This window comes from Euleptes europaea, unplaced genomic scaffold, assembly GCF_029931775.1.
Source record: "Euleptes europaea isolate rEulEur1 unplaced genomic scaffold, rEulEur1.hap1 H_4, whole genome shotgun sequence".
Taxonomy (NCBI): domain Eukaryota; kingdom Metazoa; phylum Chordata; class Lepidosauria; order Squamata; family Sphaerodactylidae; genus Euleptes; species Euleptes europaea.
Window position 1 is genome coordinate 195,694 of NW_026612052.1, and position 22,645 is coordinate 218,338.

Sequence of the window (22,645 nt, forward strand, 5' to 3'; positions counted from 1 at the left end):
AAGCGGGCAGTGGGTCTTGTCCCGAGGTTTACCCTGTTGCTCCTGGGCCCCTTTCGATCCCTCCCCGTCTCCTGCGTTCTGTTTGTGGTGGTGGGGGCTTCTCCCAGCTGACAAGCAGGTGGGCACATCAAGGATGGGGGTGTGACGGCACCCCAGCCTGTTACCCTGGCAATAGTCCCGCCTCCCAGCTGGCAGGGACTCCCAGGAAGGGGGGCGGGGGTCTTTAAACTGCTCCACACTGCCTGGGCTGGCAGCATGGAGCAGTTTAAAGACCCCCGCCCCCTTCCAAGGAGTCCCTGCCAGCTGGGCGGCAGGACTATTGCCGGGGCAACGGGCTGGGGCGCCCCCATCCTTGATGCGCCCACCCGCTTGTCAGCTGGGAGGCAGGCGGTTGCCTTTGAGGCTGATTGCGACACCACGGTCGCTCGACTCCCTGCCGCTTGGCTGCGTTCCAGCCTCGGCTTCTCCTGGGCTCTCTTCCTGCTGTTGCGCCACCCTCGGATGGCGTCGCGTTGGCCGGTCGCGTTGGAGTCACGTTGGCTGGTCCCTTCCTCTGGGTTCTGCCCGTCTGACCAGGCTTCTTTGAGGGCTGCCTCCTTCCCTGCCGCTGAGCCTGCCGAGAAGGAAAACCCTGCCAGTAAGGGGAGGATTACTTCGTTGTTCCTGGGCCCCTTTGGATCCCTCCCTGCCTCCTGCATTCTGTTTGTGGTGGTGGGGCTGCTCAGGCCCAGATGGACCGGGTCCCGGGACTCCTGGGGAAACTGGCGGTGGGTCTTTAAAGCTTAAAGTTTAAAGACCCATCGCCCGGTTTCCCGGGAGTACCGGGAAGAAGGGCGGGGGGGCCTTTGAACTGCTCCGTGCTGCCAGCTATGGCAGCATGGAGCAGTTCAAAGTGCCACCCACCCACTTTCCTGGGAGCCCTGGGAAGGGGGGGCGGCTTCGGCCGAATTTTGTTCCCCAACTCAAAACTCGCACCGAATTCCACGGAACCGAAACGGGGGAGTTCAGACTTTGACATTTCCTGGATCAAAACAGGCCAGATTTTGCCGAATCCAAATTTTTCCAAAAAAGTTTTTTCAACAGCCCTAATATAATTACAATTCTATAAAACAAATACTATCCAGTGGAACCAGTTTAGAATTCAATACATACAATAGAATAAATACAATCTCACCCTGATAACAACAAAACACTTCATATTTACGAAGGATGATATCCAGGATGTTCATGCCTCCATGCCTCTTTGTCGATGTCATTGTGAGCACTATTAAAAATTCAGTTGGCATAAATTAAATGACTGCATGACATCTAAGCTTACTTTCTGTTGTGCGTCAATGATTCAATTTTCATTGATTCACATACATCTGTACAGATTCTTATGTACTGTGGACTGAAATAGATATTTATCTTTTCATTAGACAAACCATGAACACATGAAGCTGCCTTATACTAAATCAGACCCTTGGTCCATCAAAGTCAGTATTGTCTACTCAGACCGGCAGCAGCTCTCCAGGGTCTCAGGCAGGGGTCTTTCACATCACCTACCTGCCTAGTCCCTTTAATTGGAGATGTCGGGGATTGAACCTGGGACCTTCTGCATGCCAAGCAGATGCTCTACCACTGAGCCACAGCCACTCTCCAAACCATATCTGCACATTGAATGATCCAAAGACAGATGCAATGGGTGATTAAGGGATAGAATACAAGCAGTAATCAAGACCAGTGAACTAATAGCAAGGTAGACCATTTTCAAGTTAGCTCATTAATAATCAACCATTGTAAAACATTCAGATTGAGAAGTCAATGTTGTCAAAGCTTCCTTTTGCTCCTTCTCTTCTGGATTTTAAGCCTGTGAAGCTTCCTGAAGCATTTCCTCCCTGCTTCCTTTACCTCTTTATTCCTCAAGCTGTATATGAGTGGATTCAGCAGAGGAGTGAGAAGTGTGTAAAACAGAGAGAACAATTTCTTCACCTCACTCACCAAGCTGATGTCTGGTAAGACATAGACTATCATCAAAGACCCATAGAAGCATGAAACTACGGTGAGGTGTGAAGAACAAGTGGAGAAGGCTTTTTGTTTCCCTGTAGTTAATGGGATTCTTAAAATGTTATTGATGATGCAGACATAAGAGGTGAGGGTGATCAGAAGTGGGGGCAGAGTGCCTATACAGGAGATTATGAAGGCTGCTATTTCAACCAAATGAGTATCATTGCAAGAAAGCATGACCACTGGGGTCAAATCACAGAAGAAATGGTTGATTTTTCTAGACATTACTGCTAGAAAGTAACATTCAGTGGCTGCAAAAAAACTAAATAAGTACAATTGTGCAAGGCACACAGGAACAGATATAGTTCTGTCCCCACTCAGAAAACCAAATAGCATTCTCGGCAGGATAGTTGAACTGTAGCAGGTCTCCAAACATGAAAGATTCCCCAGGAAGAAGTACATGGGGTTGTGAAGATGTGGATCAAATGCTACTAGAATCACAATGAGGATGTTCCCTGCCATTGTTACAAGGTAAACAGCTAGAAAGAGTATAAACAGTAAAATCTGTAGATCTTCAGTATTGAAGTCCAGGAGAATAAATTCCACTGGAGCTGACTGGTTTCCTCCTTCTAGGTTTACCAGGTGCATCTAAGAAACAGCAGGAAAAAAATCAGACATATTTAGACTAGAGTATTCTATACATGTCTGTATTCACAAGGAGATATATTGTTTTCAATGAGGACCATTCAAACATTCAACACTGACTCACAGTCTGGTCTAGTGTCACAGCAGATGCCTTAAATGAATGATCTGATTCTTTTTCTTTTTAGGGAATGAACCTGACTGAACAGGAGTCCTAAACCATGGGTGTCAAATATAAGGCCCGAGGCCTGCATCTGGCCCCTTGAGGGCTCTCATCCGGCCCACAAGCCAGCTGAGGTAGCCACCCCCTCCCCTGCTCCCGATCTGGACTGGCAAGTCCACTGCAGGCTTTCCAGCCTCATCCCCCCCAGTCCCAATCTGGGTTAGTGAGTCTGCTGCAGGCTCACCAGCCGAAGCAGCCACCTCCCCCAGTTCTAATGTGTCAATGATCAAAGACTGGTAAATGAAACAAAATTCTTTAAAAGTGTTATTGTTTTAAGCATGCTTGTATTTTAACAAATATATATATATCCTTATTTGGCATTGCCTGTGTCTTCTATAAATTTTGTATCCCTGGTACCTGGCATTAAATTTTATGGTACACATTGCCCGGCCTAACCAAGTGACATTTATGTCATATCTGGCCCATGTAACAAATCAGTTTGCCCTACACTGTTTTTCCCAGACCATTTGCTGAAATTCAGAACTCAATACAGATGGAATCTTTCATGAAGTATAAGGTGGGATGAACAAAGAAATCTGGATGTGTGTAAGAAAGAGATTAGGGGTCATAAACATTAACCCTTGGTCAGCAATTCATGTTCTTATTTTATTAATGAAGCCAGGACAATAACATCCTCCCTCTCTTCAGCTGGTGTGCTGGCAAATCCTGGTGAACAGAAGCCACCTCTCTTGTATACCTCTGAAGTAATACCTGGGATCCATGACTGGCCTATAATCCTCAAGTTTTTCAATCTCCCATGCAAGTGGGAGGGTTGTGCTACTGTCAGCTCCTTTAAACAGAATTGGAACTGCATTGAAATAAAATCTGCATGAGCATTATAATGCCTATGTATTTTGGTTTCTTCAAATTGTGGATCAAGCAGGCACTTTGGTTATAAAGGAGTCCTTACCTTCAAGTCCAGAACACTCTGTATGTTTAATGACTGCAGTTGTCAAAAATGATTGCACAAACCAAATGATGTCTTTGGGTGTTCAACACACAAATGAACTCAAATGTAATTTACAAAGAAGTCATTGTGTCACTGGCAGTCCAGGACGTAATACATCACAATTTCCGCCTAGACAATTCTTGAGGCATTGATGGTGGTCTTGTGCACAGTGAACATCTGGCAATATCTATTGATCTTGTTCTTCCATTGCTGATTGCAGTGAAGCAATAGATTTTATCAACAGGCAAACCTACTAATTCCCATTAAAATCTCAATGGAATGTGGCTATGGAGAAGACGACTGTTAAATCATAAGGGAAATTAGTGGCTTTAGTTGGATCTTCTAACAAAGATTATTGCACAAAAGAAAAATAATCACAGACACAATGGGAATAGGGACAAGCATGCCCAAGAAAACAAAAATAGAAAACACTGGGTTGGATCTTGTCAGATATTTTCCTGAAACTGGCCCATTACTCCTCACTATAGCCCCTATTCCATGTGGCCTTCCTGTAGAAAAAGACAACCCATTTCCTGCAGAAAAGACAACCCACTTCTAACTCACGATGATTCTTTCAATCAACTGGTCAGCAACAAGCGGATGCAATTAATTGAGATCATCAACCAAAGATCTGATTGGTCAGTAGCTCTGGCCAAGCTCAGGCCAACTCAGCATCTTTTGGGCCTAAAATAATTGCATTTCCAATTCAGTTTTGTTCTTGGATCTTATGCCATGGTTCCATGATCCATTTTTGGACTTTTGTGATTTTTGCTATGGGCCAGGACATGCTGTCAGCCCCTGACTCTGGATAGAGTGGACATTTGGATGGGTAACATCTTGAATCCTGAACTTTGAATTTGGTATCTTGCTTCTTGAATTAGTGTTTGAATGTTTAGCTAGTACTACGTGCTCTAGGTTTCGCTGTTTTAAATGCCTCACTTGCTTTTGTTCTCTTATAAATATTCTTGCACAATTTTAATAAATTCTTATTTATATTTGAGTGAAGTTTTTTATGTCTTCAGGTGGCTTCCATCTAATTTTAGTACCTTGGCCAAAGGGCTATACCTACCAGATAATTATTTGGTGAAACTCACACTGCAGTTGGCCAACCTCATTGGTTGACTTTCTTTTATCAAAAACAGGAAAGTTAGAAGTCTGTTCCTTGGCTTCTGGCTGGTTGGGTTAGAGAAAAGGGGCTGTTGGCAGCTACTCTCCTGAGGTGTAAGGACTTGCACCCCAGATTTTGTGAAAATTTTGAATACTGCCTGACACATAACAAGATCCTCCTGGATTGGAGGATCTTGACAGCACTAAGGAAAATGCTTACAGTCAACCATGACCATATTATGTAGTACAGCTGAACTTAGTTTTTGTAGGGAAAGATATTCTTTGGCAATTGGGCTGTATGGCTTTGAAGTCCCTCCCATCTCCAAACCCTGCCCTCCTCAGGCTCCACTCCCAAATCACCAGGTATTTCCCAACCTGGAGCTGGCAACCCTACCCATTTGCAATGTTGTGTTGAGCAATTTTCTTCTTCTGAAATGCCTTTTCCCTGGCACCCTCCTCAAATTATGACACAAGACAACCAATCATGGGTTCAACTAGTTAGTTAGTTAATTATTTCAATAATTCATTCATTCAATGGCTGCTCTACATCAATGATTATCCAAATAAGCTGATGCTTTTGAGGGCTGCCTGTGCTGGGCCGCCACTGCAGATGCCTTTTGGGCAGGTCCACCCTGGCTCCAAACTTGGCCAGCATTTCCACTGGCCTTGCTTATCACAACCTGCACCATCGCTGGGTGGTGAGAGCTGCCAAGCTTCATCCCTCTCCCCTAACATGCTCCTGCCAGGTACAGAAGATGCCACTCAGCTAGTTCTGGGTTTGGAAATACCTGGAGTTGTGAAGGATGGAGCCTGATGAGGGTGGGGTTTGGAAAGGGGAGGGACTTCAATACCATAGAGACCAGTTGCATAAGCAGACCTTTTCTCCAGGGGAACTGATCTCTGTCATCTGGAGAGCAGTTGTACTAGCGTAAGGTCTCCAGCCATCAACTGGAGGTTAGTAATCAAACACTGGCTACAAGTACAAAATAGGAGAGTAGGGAATCAAAAGTCTGCACTTGTATAAAGCTCAATAAAGCACATACAAAGCACTTTGCAAGCAGTTATATTGTGAGGTGTAGCCTCACCAAAACAATATCCCAAGGATATAAATACAGAGCAAGAACTTGTTATAATGCGATAAATTTACATCAGGTAAGTGTATATACACAACAAAATCAGGTGCACAAAAATTGACAATCCAGAATGGTAATGTCCAAATGAAGCACGGAACAGATTTCAAACGCAATGGGCTTCCGGTAAAATCCCCATTTCAGAGCTTTCATCAAGCTTCAAGGAGTACCACGTGCAAATATCACCTGTAATAAAATGCATACCTACATAATATCTCAAAAAATCACAGGTTTGTACTATAATAAATAGATCATGGTTCTTAAAATATTTCATATATACAAAAATATTTTAGCTTACAAAAATATATATCTTATTAATCTGTTATATCTTACATACCAAAGTTTGGAGAGACATCTATTCTGCCATTCTGTTTAAGAGGCTAGCTGAGAGTCTGAAGTTAAACTCAATGCAATCTTTCTTAAGGTGTTCTTGATCCCACAGGTGCAAGCAATCTACTCAATAGTACAAACTCATGTTACCTGGAGGTTGGCAACCCTACACTCAGCACCAAGGGAACTTCCTCATAGCACATCCAGCTGTAAGGCTAGGGTTGCCAACCTCCAGGTGGTGGTTGGAGATCTCCTGGGATTTCAACTGATCTCCAGCCAATAGAGATCAGTTCCCCTGGAGGAAATGGCCACTTAGGAAGATGAACTCGATGGCATTATACCCCATTGGAGTCCCTCCCTTCAATAAACCCCACCCTCCTCAGTCGCCACCCCCAAAATTTCCAGGTATTTCCCAACTCTGATCTGGCAACCCTATGCAAGGCATATGATGGAAGAGTTGGTTTTTATATGCTGACTTTCTCTACCACTTAAGGGAGTCTCAAACCGGCTTACAATCACCTTCCCTTCCCCTCCCCACAACAGACACCCTGTGAGGTCGGTGGGGCTGAGAGAGCTCTAACAAAGCTGTAACTTGCCCAAGGTCACCCAGTTGGCTTCATGTGGAGGACCGGGGGGAAAAATCCAGTTCACTAGATTAGCCTCTGGCGCTCATGTGGAGGAGAGGGGAATCAAACCAGGTTCTCCAGATCAGAGTCCACTGCTCCAAACCACCACTCTTTTTAAAAAAAAAAAATATTTTATTAAATTTTTCAAAATAGTACAGAATAAGAAGAGGAAGAGGGAATGAGAACAATTGTGTTGTACATGGATGGCATTCGGAACAGGTCTTGCATTGATTTCCTCTATTGTTATATTATTTTTTAATTGTCTTTCAGTCTGTTATCTAGCTTACTAAAACTTCTCTATAGTCAGTTTTATAAATCACTATTATGTAGTAATTAAACTTTTACCCCGGCATTTCTTATTTTGTTTGTCTAACTCAATTGTAATATTAACATTATTTATGTATGTATTTATCTCTAGTTTACAGTGTATCTGTCATAGAACGCTTGCCATCTTTGTTTGTGCTCTTCTGGTGGTTTTTCTTTCATCCAGTTGGATAATCTTACCATGTCTGCATATTCATACATTTTTGTAATCCATTGTTCTAGTGTTGGTGTCCTTTTTTCTTTCCAATATTTGGCATATGATGTTCTTGCTGCTGTCATGCCATACAAGAATAATTATTTATCTGTGGGTATCAGTTGTGATGGAGTCATTCCTAACAAGAAGTGCTTTGGTTGAAAATCAAAATTTAAGTGTAGCATCTCTTGTAATTCTCTATGTATATCTTTCCAAAAAAAAATTGTGCCTTTCTGCAGCTGTAACTTGCCCAAGGTCACCCAGCTGGCTTCATGTGGAGGCCTGGGGGCGGGGGGGTGGGTGGAATCCAGTTCACTAGATTAGCCTCTGGCGCTCATGTGGAGGAGTGGGGAATCAAACCCGGTTCTTCAGATCAGAGTCCACTGCTCTAAACCACCGCTCTTAACCACTATACCATGCTGCCTCTCAAACAGCTTGGAGGGGTTGGCAGGAGCACTTCTTTCATTTGCAGCCACATTTGAAGCCTGTTAGGACTTTTTTTTTTAAGCAATTGCCAGAGTGCTATGTGGCTGTGAGGCACCCAAGTTGGGTCCAGGGAACCCAGGCCCAACTCTTTAAAAATGCTAACACATGAACAGGCAGGAACACATGAAGCTGACCTATACTGAATCAGACCATTGGTCCATCAAAGTCGATTCAGGCTTGTAGCAGCTCTCCAGGATCACAGGCCAAGGTCTTTCACATCCCCTATAACCTGCTTATTCCGGGAGATGCCAGGGATTGAACCTGGGACATTCTGCATGTCGAGCACTCTATCCATAAAGCCATACCAGTCCTCTCCCCTTTTTCACCAATGGGAAAGCTAATTGAATCCAATCAAAGTGTGTCTGTTTTTTTCTTAGAACACACCCTTGTCTTTGAACAAACATAATAAATAAGGAGCTATGTGATTAATCTTAGATAATCAATATACTAATGGTAGCATGTCTTCCTTAACTCAGCTGCGATCCAATTTCTGGAAACCTAGCCATTTGTTGATCACTCTTCTCAGAGTTTTTTTAACCTCTTCATTTCTCAGACTGTAGATAAGAGGATTGACCATGGGAGTCAGGACAGTATAAAAGAGAGAGAATATTTTGTGCAAGTCACCCCATGTTTCACTTTTTGGTAAGATGTATACCACCATTAAGGTGCCATAAAAAATGGTGACCACAGTGAGGTGTGAGGAACACGTGGAAAATGCCTTCTTTCTTCCTGTGGTTGATGGGATTCTCAGGATAGTATCAATAATATGAAAATAGGATGTCAGGGTTAAAACAAAAGGGGGAAGAGTATCTATGGCTGACAGTATGAAAGCTAAAAGCTGAACCAGCTGTGTATCTTCGGAGGCAAGCTTTATGAAAGCAGGGAAATCACAAAAGAAATGATCAATGGCAATTGGGCCACAAAAATGTAAAAACGACATCAGAATTATTATTATACTAATTGGCAGCAGGGCACATAGCCAAGAACCAGCTGCAAGCTTGAGACAGAGCTTGTCATTCATTAAGGTTCCATAATGCAGTGGTTGGCAAATTGCTAGATATCGATCGTAAGACATCACAGCTAACAAGTAACATTCTGTGCTCACCAGAAATCCAAAGAAATATAACTGAATCACACAACACTTAACTGAAACGGTTCTGTCCCCAGTTAGTAAACTAGCCAGCATCCTGGGCAGGATGGTTGAGCTGTAGAAGGTCTCCATACAGGACAAGTTTCCCAAGAAGAAGTACATGGGAGTGTGAAGATGTGGACTGGACGTAACTATGAAAATGATGGTGAGGTTTCCAGAGATAGTCATTATATAGATCACCAGAAACACCAGGAAGAGAAGGAACTGTAGATCATGAAGCCTCCCAAAGCCCAGCAAGATGAATTCTGAGATATCTGTGCAGTTTACAGATGTTGTGTTTACTGTTGGCTTCATCTGTAGAAGAGACAAAATCAAAATTAACATGAATTAAAACAAAACCCAGGGCTGACACGAAAAGAGTGGACCCTATTTGCTGAAGCTTTCTTAAGCCCTGAAAAAGAATCTGTTCTGAGCATATGTATCTGCGGAGGCTCAGAACTGGAAGACCTGACCCATTACATGTTGACCAGCCTATTATATATAGTTCCAAGGCAAAGATTTTAGGGACAATTCTGGCCAATTTAGATTAACGTACTGTGATGGCGAAACTTCTATTTCTCCTTGCAGACATGGAGCCAGCTGTCTCTTATAGAGTTGCCCTCTTCGCTCTAGCAGCAAAGAAAATTCAGGCCAGGCAGGGCCAATGTAGTCTCTTGTCTTCAAACCCTGCTGGGTCACTTTAAGTCATCTGCAACTTGATGGCACTTTACACACGAAGAGAAACATTTATGTGCTGAGTGTCATACATGTACAACTACAGAAGCTGCACACTTCTTTTCACCTGGAAAAATGATCAGGATAAGGTTAAAAGTCAATAGAGATAAGCTGCATTACCTTCATTAATGGTATGACCCGGATGATGCCTATAATGTGTTGTCATTGCTGAGCGTTATTGAAGTCTACTGGGCTTGTGTAGTTCTATCATCGGTCGTCACCCTTCCTTTATATAATAAAATTCAATGTGGTAGATGCAGCAAAATCTGCTTTGTTCCTGTTGTGTTGCTTCAAAAGCGAAACAGTATGTCTTAGTTCTTATTACCCCTCATTCATACATCTAAGGATCTCCCTGGGCACCTCGGTCAATGGGGAAAAGAAAAGACCTATCCTCTCCTAGGAACAGATTGTGTAGTAGAGATTAAATTAGTTTCTGGAGGGAAATATATTCCTTTGAGATAGTAGAATAGAAAGAAACAGTTCTGATGTTGTCTGCTATCCCATGCAGAAGTCATGTAGCGGATATGACTGTGCAAGTGCTAAGCTATTGATTCCAATAAATTAAATAAACAGTGTTACAGAGGGATCATTATTCCATCTAGCCTATCTTACAAGCAGCTCTTTCAGGTGATTTTTTTCAGATATTGGGAATTTAATATGGGATATTATTTATTTATTTATTTATTTATTTACTTACTTACTTACTTACTTACTTACTTACTTACTTACTTACTTACTAGGGTTGCCAGGTCCCTCTTCTCTTCTGGTGGGAGGCTTTTGTCAACATATGTCAAAGTTATGCCTAGTCTGCAGTTTGCTAAACAGATCATACTGATCAGAGTGACAGCTAAGTCATGTGATGAGGCTGGTCTGATCCAGTTTGTACAAGCCAGGAATGGGGATTTCCAGAATGACTCATCTCAGGTGATTGGTCATGAATGTGTATATAAGTCTGTATAGTGAATGTAAGTTACCTATTGCCTGAAATATATATGCTGGCGGAGCATGCTGTTGCTCAGAGCTGTGAATGTTAACAGCCAAAGGACTCTGTGTAGATATTGTAAATAAACTGTACATAGCAGAACTGCGTGGTGTGAAGTTGCTACCAGGTAAACTCCTGAAGTCCAGACAAGCTGTGCGCGACAGGGTTATGGGCCCAGATAGACTGCGCTGAGAGCTGGAGGTTCTATTGGAGTTGGTGAGCTACTGCCGTGAGTTGCTGCTGTGAGCGGTTTGGATGTCTACAGAGGCCAGCGACGCTGAGGACCTTGATGTACAGTCTGCAGACGGGTCAGTTGTTTCTGACAAAGAGTCGGAGGAGGAACCAGGGGAAGATAATCAGCTACTGCCGGTGAGAGAAGATATAATGGCACAAGCTGTTTCTGCCCTGCTGGTTGATAAACTGACCGCAGATAACTATGCCGTGTGGTCTCTGCGAATGGAGCATTATCTTAAGCGTGAGTCATTGTGGACGTATGTGGATTCTCCCCCACAAGCTCCCACGCCTGAGGAAAGTTTAAAAGACCAGAAGGCATTGGCCACGTTGATATTAAGTGTTGCTGATGACCAGTTGGTGCATGTGGCGGGACAGGGGTCAGCTAAAGATGCCTGGAATAGCCTCAAGGCTGTATATGTGCAAGACACAGCTGGATCTCTTATTTCCCTCATGAGAAGGATGTATAGAAAGACTATGGAGCCAAATGAGAGTGTCAGAGCTCATTTGAACACCTTAGCCACGTATTTTCAACTGCTGGCTCAGAGGGGAAAGCAGATTTCTGACCAGGACCAGGTGTTTATAGTTTTAAGTTCCCTGACGGAGCGTTTCGACCCACTTATCTCAGCCCTTGAATCTGTGGATGCAGCAACATTATCTCTGCAATACCTCACAGGGAGGTTATTATCAGAGGAGACGAGATATATGCAATGGGAGTTGGCAGCCGGCCAGACCGGGAGCTGTGCCAAGCAAGAGATAAGGAAGGATACAAGCCTCAGCTGTGAAGCAAGTAAGCCTATACCTATGGTGTTACGTGAAAAGAGATGTTTCAGATGTGGGAAAGAGGGACACATTCAAAGATTTTGCCCTGCTGCAAGGAAATACAAAGAAGGAAAAAGGACTCAATTTGTGACCAAACAGCAAGCTACGCTGGTGAGAGCAAGTCCAGACTCCCTGAATGACTCTTGGATAATTGACTCAGGAGCTTCACAAATATTTGTGAGGGAGGAAAGACTACTAATGAACTCACATCAATCGGCGTTAGGTCATGTAAGTTTGGCAGATGGACGTTCTGCAACTGTTTCCTGTGAAGGAAGTGTAATGTTTGGAAGTTTAAACCATACATTCAATGATGTGCTATGTATACCCTCTCTTGAGAGAAACTTATTAAGTATAAGTGAACTAGATTCTGCTGGATTCAGTGTGATTTTCAGAAATAAGTGCTGCAATATTCTCAAAGGTGATAAAATTATGGCAGTGGGGAAATTGAAAGATAATGTGTATGTGCTAGAGAACATGGCAGGTAAAGCACAAACAGTGTTAAATAAAAACCCACACCATAAGTGTATACATTTGCTACATAGAAAACTTGGCCATGTGGGTTGGGGTACCTTGAATAAAACTCTTGCCATGCTGGGCAAAGAGAAGGTTGAAGGGTGCAAAACATATCTGGATTGTGATGTGTGCAAGCAAAGTAAATCTAAAGCACACCCAGTTGCACCAAGGAGTGACAGAGTAACAAAAATCCCTCTATATCTTATTCATAGTGATCTGGTAGGCCCTTTCCCAGACAGTATATCCAAAAGAAAATTTCTTCTTCTTTTGATAGATGATGCCACAAGGTTCACATGGGTGTATCCCATAGCAAAGAAGTCAGAGGTGTGTGATACTATAAAGATGTGGGCTAACAATGTGCAAAGGCAATTGGGGCATAAAATTTGTAAATTCCAAAGTGATTTTGGGGGCGAGTACATGTCTGGTGAAATGGCTCATTGGTTTAAGACTCAAGGTATTGAACACAGAATTGCTAATGTATCTATGAGTCAGGAAAATGGTGTTGCAGAAAGAAAGGCAGGAGTACTGCAAACAATGATAAAATCAATGCTACTTGATGCTGGATTGCCAAAAATGTTCTGGGCTGAAGCGGCAAAAAATGCTTGTTATATATCAAATAGAATTTGGACAAGTGCCACAAATAACATTCCATACAAGGCTTTGTATGGGAAAGATCCCAGTTTGGATCATATCAGGATATTTGGCAGTAAAGCATGGGTTAATATACCACTGAAACAACGTAGGAAAGGTGGTGAAAGAGCAAAAAAGTTGACATTCCTGGGGTATCAGACAGGAATGAAATCTTACCGTTTTGTAAATAACCAAAATGCAATAAGTTTCAGTCGTTCAGCTACATTCTGTGAGGATGCTAATTGGCCTAAAATACATGCAAACCAATTACCATCCACAGTACTGTTACCTATGAATAATGATTCTGATAACATGCCAGAGGTGAAACAGGAGGTGCAGTCACCAATACATGCAGACTCTGAGAGTGTGCAAAGTGCAGATCAGAGAGCAGTGCCAAGAGTGTCCTCTAGATCTACAAAAGGTATTCCACCTCAAAGGTATGGTGTAACTGCTAACCATGTGTTTGTTAAAGTTCCAACTGATTACAATGATGTGTTAAGTCTAGCCTCAGAAGAGAGAAATGCCTGGCTGCAAGCCATGGAGGCGGAATATCACTCATTGGTGTCAAATGAAGTATTTTCCTTATCTGAATTGCCAGCAGATAAGAAAACTCTGAGTTGCCGTTGGTTGTACAGACTCAAAACCTTGCCAAATGGGAATGTTAAATATAAGGCAAGATTAGTTGCAAGGGGATTTACGCAGGTGGTTGGACAGGAAACATCTAGGCCCAATTAAGAATTACCTAGTGGTGCAAGTCTCCAGAAATGACAACAAGTTACAATAGGGAACCGGATGATAAAGTGTTTGAACAGAAAGGATTGTATCAATCACTAGTGGGATCTCTACTAGGATGTTGAACCAGGCCTGATATATGTGTTGCTGTTCACTGGTTATGCAGAAAACATGCCTGTCCATACCAGAAGGATTGGGTGGCGGCAAAGAGAGTTCTAAGATATTTAAAGGGAACTATAGCCAACAAATTAGTGCTGAAAGCAGATCAAAAACCAGCATTAATGGCTTACAGTGATGCCAGTTGGGGTGAACATAATGATGGCAAGTCTACAACAGGATTTACATTATATGTTTTAGGATCCCTAGTACAGTGGAAAACAATAAAACAAACCCATGTTTCCACAAGTACATGTGAGGCAGAATACTCAGCTTTAAGTGATTGCCTAGTACAATCAGAATGGTGCATTCAATTACTGTCTGACTTGAAGATAGAATGTATGATACCAATAACTATAATGTGTGACAATACTGCAGCGCAACAATTAGCAAATGACCAGGGAGTGCGCACTAGGAGTAAGCACATTAATATACGGTATCAAAATGTACGGGAAGCTGTGAATAGAAGAATAATAAGTCTGAAATATTGTACCTCTGAAAATAATGTAGCAGACATATTTACTAAGTGTTTGAATACTGAAAGGTTTCAATACTTAAAGAAATGGCTGTGTTTAACAAACGTTTGACTAGGGAGGCGTGTCAACATATGTCAAAGTTATGCCTAGTCTGCAGTTTGCTAAACAGATCATACTGATCAGAGTGACAGCTAAGTCATGTGATGAGGCTGGTCTGATCCAGTTTGTACAAGCCAGGAATGGGGATTTCCAGAATGACTCATCTCAGGTGATTGGTCATGAATGTGTATATAAGTCTGTATAGTGAATGTAAGTTACCTATTGCCTGAAATATATATGCTGGCGGAGCATGCTGTTGCTCAGAGCTGTGAATGTTAACAGCCAAAGGACTCTGTGTAGATATTGTAAATAAACTGTACATAGCAGAACTGCGTGGTGTGAAGTTGCTACCAGGTAAACTCCTGAAGTCCAGACAAGCTGTGCGCGACAGCTTTTGGGGTGGAGCCTGAGGAGGACGATGTTTGGGGAGGGGAGGGATTTCAGTGCCATAGAGTCCAATAGCCAAAGAGGCCATTTTCTCCAGGTGAACTGATCTCTGTTGGCTGGAGATCAGTTGAAATAGCAGGAGATACAGCTAGTACCTGGAAGTTGGCAACCCTATTATTTACTTACTTCATTTGTACCCCACTTTGATCTCCCATGGGGTCCCAAAGTTGCTTACACCATTCTCCTTTCCTCCCTTTTTATCCTCACAATAATCCTGTAAATTAGGTTAGCCTGAGAGGGTATGACTGGCCCAAGGTCAGTCTGAAGATCAGTTCTAATAGTGGGAGATCTCCAGCTACCACCTGGAGGTTGGCAAACATAAGTGTAGCTGAGTCAGGTGGGGGCAGAGCTTGGATGGGCCTGGGACAGACTGGTGGGCAAGCACCCCGCCAAACCCAAGGGAGAGTAGCCGGTGGAGGGGCAAGGAAAGATGGGGAGCTGGGAATGGTCTAGATGAGAAGGCAAGCTCCACCCACAAAAGGTGGGGAGGGAAGAGCCAGGGTCAGATAGATAGCTACATGGGGCAAGGCAGGCTAACTGCCTTTAAAAGGGAGTGTCCAGAAACAGGCAGGGGAAGAAGGTGTTGGCCAGCTTAGATGGACACTAATGGCTGAGCACAACAAGTAGGAGGAGGAACCAGATGACACAACCCACTCCCCTCTCATTATGAGGCTTGGGAAGCCTTCCTTGGAGCAGGGACAGAATAGTGGTGTCCCATCAAGTGCCGTCAGAGCAGGAGGAGTCTCTCATATATATTTTGAAAACAGCTAAATCCATCTCTGCAGCTGCATGCTTTGGAAGCCATTGGAACAGGGCTTAGTAGAATTATCTCCCCTTCTTTCCCCTTTTTGGCCCTTTGGCCAGATCAGTAGGTATGGGATGGCCCACCCAACGGTTCTTTCATGGACTTTTGTGTTTAAACCTGCAGACTGGTGACATCTATTTAACTGGAGGAGTCAATGATTAAATCTAGGAATCATAGAATCATAGAGTTGGAAGGGACCACCAGGGCCATCAAGTCCAACCCCCTGCATAATGCAGGAAATTCACAACTATCTCCCCCCTCCACACCCCTAGTGACCAGAAGATGGCCAAGATGCCCTCCCTCTCATCATCTGCCTAAAGTCACAGAATCAGCATTGCTGACAGATGGCCATCTAACATCTTCTTAAAAACCTCCAGGGAAGGAGAGCTTACCACCTCCCAAGGAAGCCTGTTCCACTGAGGAACTGCCCTAACTGTTAAAAAATTCTTCCTAATGTCTAGACGGAAACTCTTTTGATTTAATTTCAACCCGTTGGTTCTGGTCCGACCTTCTTAAGCAACAGAAAACAACTTGGCACCATCCTCTATATGACAGCCCTTCAAGTACTTGAACATGGTTATGATATCCCCTCTCAGTCTTCTCCTCTTCAGGCTAAACATACCCAGCTCCTTCAACCTTTCCTCATAGGACTTGGTCTCCAGACCCCTCACCATCTTTGTTGCCCTTCTCTGGACACGTTCCAGCTTGTCTACATCTTTTTTAATTGTGGTGCCCAAAACTGAACACAGTACTCTAGTTGAGGTCTAACCAGAGCAGAGTAAATCTTCAATTGGGAGATAGTTGTAAATCAAAAGAGCAGGAATTGTGCATACAAAGTATAGGACTGAATTCTACATTTCCCCCCATGCATATTTAGGAGTGAAAGAATAATAATACTCAGAAACTTTTAAAAACATTTTTTTCAAACAAATATTACAAAACATACAGACATACAAACATATAAACATACACATTAGATTCATTACATTATAATGGAACACTCTATAACTTCCATTCTGTTATATCTTCTTTGAATATTATAATTGCATGTTCAATGGCATATTTCTTAAGTAAATTTTTAAGTTCTATTATTTTCACCAGTTAATAACGATATACACAAGAAAAACTTTCCATTTTTCATGATAATCTGAGGTTGATATGTTATTCACTAAAGACGTTAATTTAGCCAATTGTTGCATATACTTCTACTTTATTTGTTCATTCAGTTACATCTGAGCAGTCTTCTGCTTCCCACTTTTTTGCATACTCAGAAATTTGATGAAACCAGAACACATTGATTTTTATAAGCAGCAAGAAAGAACATTGAAATAAATCATGATAGCAATCACACAGGCATAAGTTTCTACGTATCCCAGAAACCCCCCAGAATGAAGACAATGTTTTTCCTAAGACTGCTCCTTACTTCTTTGTTCCTCAAGCTGTATATGAAAGGATTGGCCATCGGAGTAAGGACTGTATACAAGAAAGAGAAAAACTTACTGAGATCTTTGAATTTCTCAGTTGTTGGCAAGACATAGACAAATATTAAGGATCCATAAAAAATGGAAACTACAGTGAGGTGGGAGGAACAGGTGGAAAACGCCTTTTGTCTTCTGGTGATGGAGGGGATTTTCAGGATTGTTATAATAATAAAAGCATAGGATGTCACAGTTATGAGAAATGTAGGCAGAATCCCTATCGAAGATGTTATAAAAGCTGCCATTTCAACCACTTGAGTGTCACTGCAGGAAAGTCGAACTATAGGGGTGAAATCACAGAAGAAGTGGTCAATTGTACATTGGTTACAAAAGTCAAGTCGTGACAACAAACATGTTAAGATGGTTATAAGCAGCGATCCAAATAGCCACGATACTAAAACAAGCAAGATACAAATTTTCCCATTCATAAGTGTGGCATAATGCAAAGGTTTACATATGGCTAGACAGCGATCGTATGACATGGCCGCCAAGAGGTAGCATTCGGTAGCTCCCAGAATAGAAAAGAAATGCATCTGGAGAACGCAGCCCCAAAGGGAAATGGTTTTGTCCCTTGTGATGAAACTGGCCAGCAATCTTGGTAATATTGTTGAAGTGTAGCAAGATTCCAAAAAGGAAAGATTTGCCAGAAAGAAGTACATTGGTGTATGGAGGTGATGTTCAACCATCACTAGGGCAACAATGAGAAGATTGCCTGACAGAGTCACAAGGTAGATCGCTAGAAATAATAAGAAAAGGAGAACATTCAAGTCCTCAACATTGCCAAACCCTAGGAGGACGAAATTGGTGACGGTTGTTCTGTTTTGCCATTCAGCGTTTTCTACACACTTCATCTGTAAATAACAAATCATGGAAAAGATTAAGAACTAAACCCCTCCCTTTCTTACTTTTTTCCATACACACTACTTATTCAATAAAGACATTTTTGGAACATGTAAAAAATTCTCGCATAACTGCATGCAAACAAATTGTCCAAATACTGCCTACATATCTGACTTTCCCTACGCTTTAAAGAGAATAAAACCGGCTTACAATTTCCTTCCCTTCCTCTCACCACAACAGACACCTGGTGAGGTAGGTGGGACTGAGAGAGTTCAGAGAGAACTCTGACTAGCCCAAGGTCATCCAGTTGGCTTCATATAGAGGAGTCTACCACTCATGTGGAAGTGTGAGAAATCGAACCCAATTCTCCAGATTAGAGTCCACTTGTTCTCCATATGAGTCCACTGCTCCTAACCACCACACAAGAACAAAACATTATCACTGACTAATATTCGTAATTCTTCCTGTTCATCTTCCTTCTTACTTGTATCTGTTTCTCCTTTTCTTTTCTTTTTTTTAAGATGCATGCTGGAATTTAAATTAGAAGTTCTTTGTGATGAGCTCCCCATCCTTGAGCTGGATCACATCAGGTTTTCAGCAGGGGAAACAAGGGGTACCTTTTCCAGGGAGGTGTGTGACACGTATTATGAGGTATGGATGGACAAATAGCCAGGTGGGAGAGGGCTACAACAAGAAAGGCAAATGGATGAGATCAGTGTGCCACTGAAAAAGACAGTAAGATCTACCCATATGTGTGTATGTGCTGTACTCACTGAATGTGCTACATAAATAATTAGGAGAGTCTGGTGGACAAGCTGGTTGTCAGGAGAACTTCTTTAACACTAATGCTTTTTCATTGTTGAATTTTGACAAAGGTCAGGAGAACACCAAAGGTTCTCTCAACCCAGGTATGCAAACCACTGGTTTAAACAATTGGACAACAAATTTAAACAACAAATTCTGCTGGCTTCTGACAGATTGCATCTATTTCTAGAAGATTTGTATCTTTTCATGCACCTTCTCAAAGGCCAAATAAAATCTCTGGTTTACCTGTTGATGGCTTTCTTCTGGTAGTATGAAAGTATGTTGAGTGCTGTGTCCTTCCATTCTTATTTATGCGTACACACATAAAGACAAACATAGCTCAATTACATCAGCCTTTTATTCTCAATAGGGGAAAAACATGTTCAGAAAAAAAAAATGACAACAGTAATTGTTCTCCCAATTGCATTTATCTGTTAAAAAAATTCTGTCCCAAGGGATCATGGGTAATATGGAACAGAGGTAAACTACAGACATTCTGAATTAACACTCTCTCTCTCTCTCTCTCTCTCTCTCTCTCTCTCTCTCTCTCTCCACTTCTTATTCAAACTAAATTAGACCTTTATAAAACTTATATTTATTAAATGGAGCCCCAAATCTCAGAAATACTGGCAGTCATAAATTGGTTTTTAGACCATTCCTTTTCAGTATGCAGATGGGGATTGCCATGACTGAATCTATATCCTTACTATATCTATATCAATGTCTATGACTATGGATTTCCAGGGATGCCCACACTACTGCAGGTTCAGACTGCCTCACCAGCTGTGAATATGCCACCAAATTATTGATTGATTGGATCACTACTCACTGAGCTATTCATCAGAGCTCACTAACTGGCCTCAAACAGCATGCACACACACCCAGCTTTCACACATTTGTGGTCTGTTACACAGGCCAATGGTGCTGCTGCACAATTATTTTCTCTGCAACCAAATTGAAACCTAGGACAAATGACTTCCAAAATTAATTATTTTTAGAGTCGAGCCTACCTTTTTAATTTTTCAGTTAAAGATTTAGATGATGAAGAAGAAGAGTTGGTTTTATACCCCGCTTTTCTCTACCTTTAAGGAGTCTCAACGTGGCTTACAGTCGCCTTCCCTTCCCCTCCTCACAACAGGCACCATGTGAGGTACATGGGGCTGAGAGAGTTCTGAGAGAATTGTGACAAGCCCATAGTAACCAAGCAGGCTTCATGTGGAGGAGTGGGGAAACAAGCCCTGTTCATCAGATTAGAGGTCATAACTCATGTGGAGGAGTGGGGAATCAAACCTGATTCTTCAGATTAGAGTCCATCACTCTTAACCACTATACCATGCAGTCAGCATGGTTCTTCTGCATGACTTTCCAAAGGAGCTCAGTGTGTTCTTTTTTCGCTTTTTTAGTGTTAGGGGGATGGTGTTCTAAGATGGTGTTCTAAGTGCTATATCACCAGCATTTGGATGCATTGGATTGCTATGGTGTTATAACGCTATTGCACTAATCTTAGAACATTTTTTAAAAGCCAAAAAAGAACACGCCACATAAAAAAGTGGGGGGAAAGGTAGTTCTCTTGGAAGCGCTCCAGACATTTTAAACAGTACACGGCAGCGATTAAGAAGCATAATTGAAAACAGTGCCACAATGAGCCCAGCAATGCAATCAAGGCCCCTTAATTCAGCAATTGATGATACCGTAGAAGGGAGTAGGGAGACCAGATCTGATAAAATCATTGCTGCCCTCAACTGTATGCCTCAACTATACCCTCCCCCCTCGCTACATGGTCTATTGTGTTTAAACCTGCAGGCTGTTGACATCTTTTTAACTGGAGGAGTCAATGATTTAATCTAGGTCTTCAGGCATACAAAGGGCATAACTGAATTCTACATTTCCCCCCCCCCCATGCATAATTAAGTGTAAAAGAATAATAATACTCAGAAATGTTTTTAAACATTTTAAAAAAATTCAAACAAATATTACAAAACACAGACATGCAAACATAAAAACACATCAGACTCTTACATTATAATTAACCTACTCAATAACTTCCATTATGATTTATCTTTTTAAATATTATAATTGCATATTTAATGGCATATTTCTGTATATGTGCTGCCAAAGCGAGCACTCAATGGCATATTTCTTATTTAAACTTTTATGTTCTATTATTTTATTAGTTAACAACTATATACTCAAGAAGTACTTTCTATTATTTTATTAGTTAACAACTATATACTCAAGAAGTACTTTCAATTTTTCATAAAAATCAGAGGTTGACGTAAATTCACCAAAGACGTTAACTTAGCCATAGTTGCAGATACTTATACTTTATTTGTCCATTCAGTTACATCTTGATAGTTTTCAGCTTTCCACTTTCTTGAAAACTCAGAAATTTGATGAAACCAGAACAGATCGATTTTTATAAGCAGCAAGAACAATTTAAAAATAATCATTATATTAATCATACAGGTGTAAGTTTCTTCGTATCTCAGAAAATCCCCAGAACTGATACAATATATTTCCTAAGACTGCTCCTTACTTCCTTGTTCCTCAGGCTATATATGAAAGGATTGGCCATCGGAGTGAGGACTGTATACAAAAAAGAGAAGACCTTACTGAGATCTTTGAATTTCTCAGTTGTTGGCAAGACATAGACAAACATTAAGGATCCATAAAAAATGGAAACTACAGTGAGATGGGAGGAGCAGGTGGAAAATGTCTTTTGTCTTCCGGTGATGGAGGGGATTTTCAGGATTGTTAAGATAATAAATGCATAGGATGTCACAGTTATGAGAAATGTAGGCAGAATCCCTATCGAAGATGTTATAAAAGCTGCCATTTCAACCACCCGAGTGTCACTGCAGGAAAGTCGAACTATAGGGGTGAAATCACAGAAGAAATGGTCAATTGTACATTGGTTGCAAAAGTTAAGTTGTGACAACAAACATGTTGAGATAGTTATAAGCAGCAACCCAATTATCCACGATACTGAAACAAGCAAGATACAAATTTTCTCATTCATAAGTGTGGCATAATGCAAAGGTTTACATATGGCGAGATAGCGATCATATGACATGGCCGCCAAGAGGCAACATTCGGTGGCTGCTAGAGTAGAAAAGAAATGCATCTGGAGAATGCAGCCCAGAAGAGAAATGGTTTTGTCCCTTGTGACAAAACTAGCCAGCATTCTTGGCAATATTGTTGAAGTGTAGCAAGACTCCAAAAAGGATAGATTTGCCAGAAAGAAGTACATAGGTGTATGGAGGTGATGTTCAACCATGACCAGGGCAACAATGAGAAGATTGCCTGACAGAGTCACAAGGTAGATCGCTAGAAATAATAAGAAAAGGAGAACATTCAAGTCCTCAACATTGCCAAACCCTAGGAGGACGAAATTGGTGACGGCTGTTCTGTTTTGCCACTCTGAGTTTTCCACACTCTGCATCTGTAAATAACAAATTATATACTGAGTACTGGAAAAGAGTAGGCATTAACCCCTTCCCTTTTCCACTGTTCCTCCCACCCCCCACACACATACTGTTATTCCTATAAAGACCTTTTTGGAACATTTAAAGATTCTCGCATAACTGCATTCAACCAAATTGACCAAATACTGCCTAAATATATTTTTTATACTAAGAAAAAAATGGACAAAAATTCTGAATGCAAAATGAGAACTATGAAAGTCTCTTCTTGTTGTCCATGTGCATAGGAAAGAAAGACTGGAGAATGTGTGTGAAAAGCAAGAATAATCAACCCCCCTCCCCCCCAAA

At 41.8% G+C, this 22,645-nt stretch overlaps 3 protein-coding genes across 3 annotated transcripts; all 3 read right to left on the bottom strand.

Annotated features, from left to right (window-relative positions):
* Positions 1–8,468: 8,468 nt before the first annotated feature.
* Positions 8,469–9,440, bottom strand: LOC130492993 (olfactory receptor 6F1-like). Its single transcript, XM_056866769.1, has one exon. It carries the CDS (start codon positions 9,438–9,440, stop codon positions 8,469–8,471), a length of 972 nt encoding a protein of 323 aa, XP_056722747.1.
* Positions 9,441–17,116: 7,676 nt separating this feature from the next.
* LOC130492994 (olfactory receptor 6F1-like) lies at positions 17,117–18,082 on the bottom strand. Its single transcript, XM_056866770.1, has one exon. The coding sequence runs from the start codon at positions 18,080–18,082 to the stop codon at positions 17,117–17,119; it is 966 nt and encodes a 321-aa protein (XP_056722748.1).
* A 3,278-nt stretch (positions 18,083–21,360) lies between these two features.
* LOC130492996 (olfactory receptor 6F1-like) lies at positions 21,361–22,317 on the bottom strand. The gene has a single exon (XM_056866771.1). The coding sequence runs from the start codon at positions 22,315–22,317 to the stop codon at positions 21,361–21,363; it is 957 nt and encodes a 318-aa protein (XP_056722749.1).
* Positions 22,318–22,645: the final 328 nt, after the last annotated feature.

Excerpts from the sequence above, each read along its gene's own strand:
- LOC130492993 (XM_056866769.1), bottom strand. The coding sequence starts at position 9,440 with ATGAAGCCAACAGTAAACACAACATCTGTAAACTGCACAGATATCTCA.
- LOC130492994 (XM_056866770.1), bottom strand. The coding sequence starts at position 18,082 with ATGAAGTGTGTAGAAAACGCTGAATGGCAAAACAGAACAACCGTCACC.
- LOC130492996 (XM_056866771.1), bottom strand. The coding sequence starts at position 22,317 with ATGCAGAGTGTGGAAAACTCAGAGTGGCAAAACAGAACAGCCGTCACC.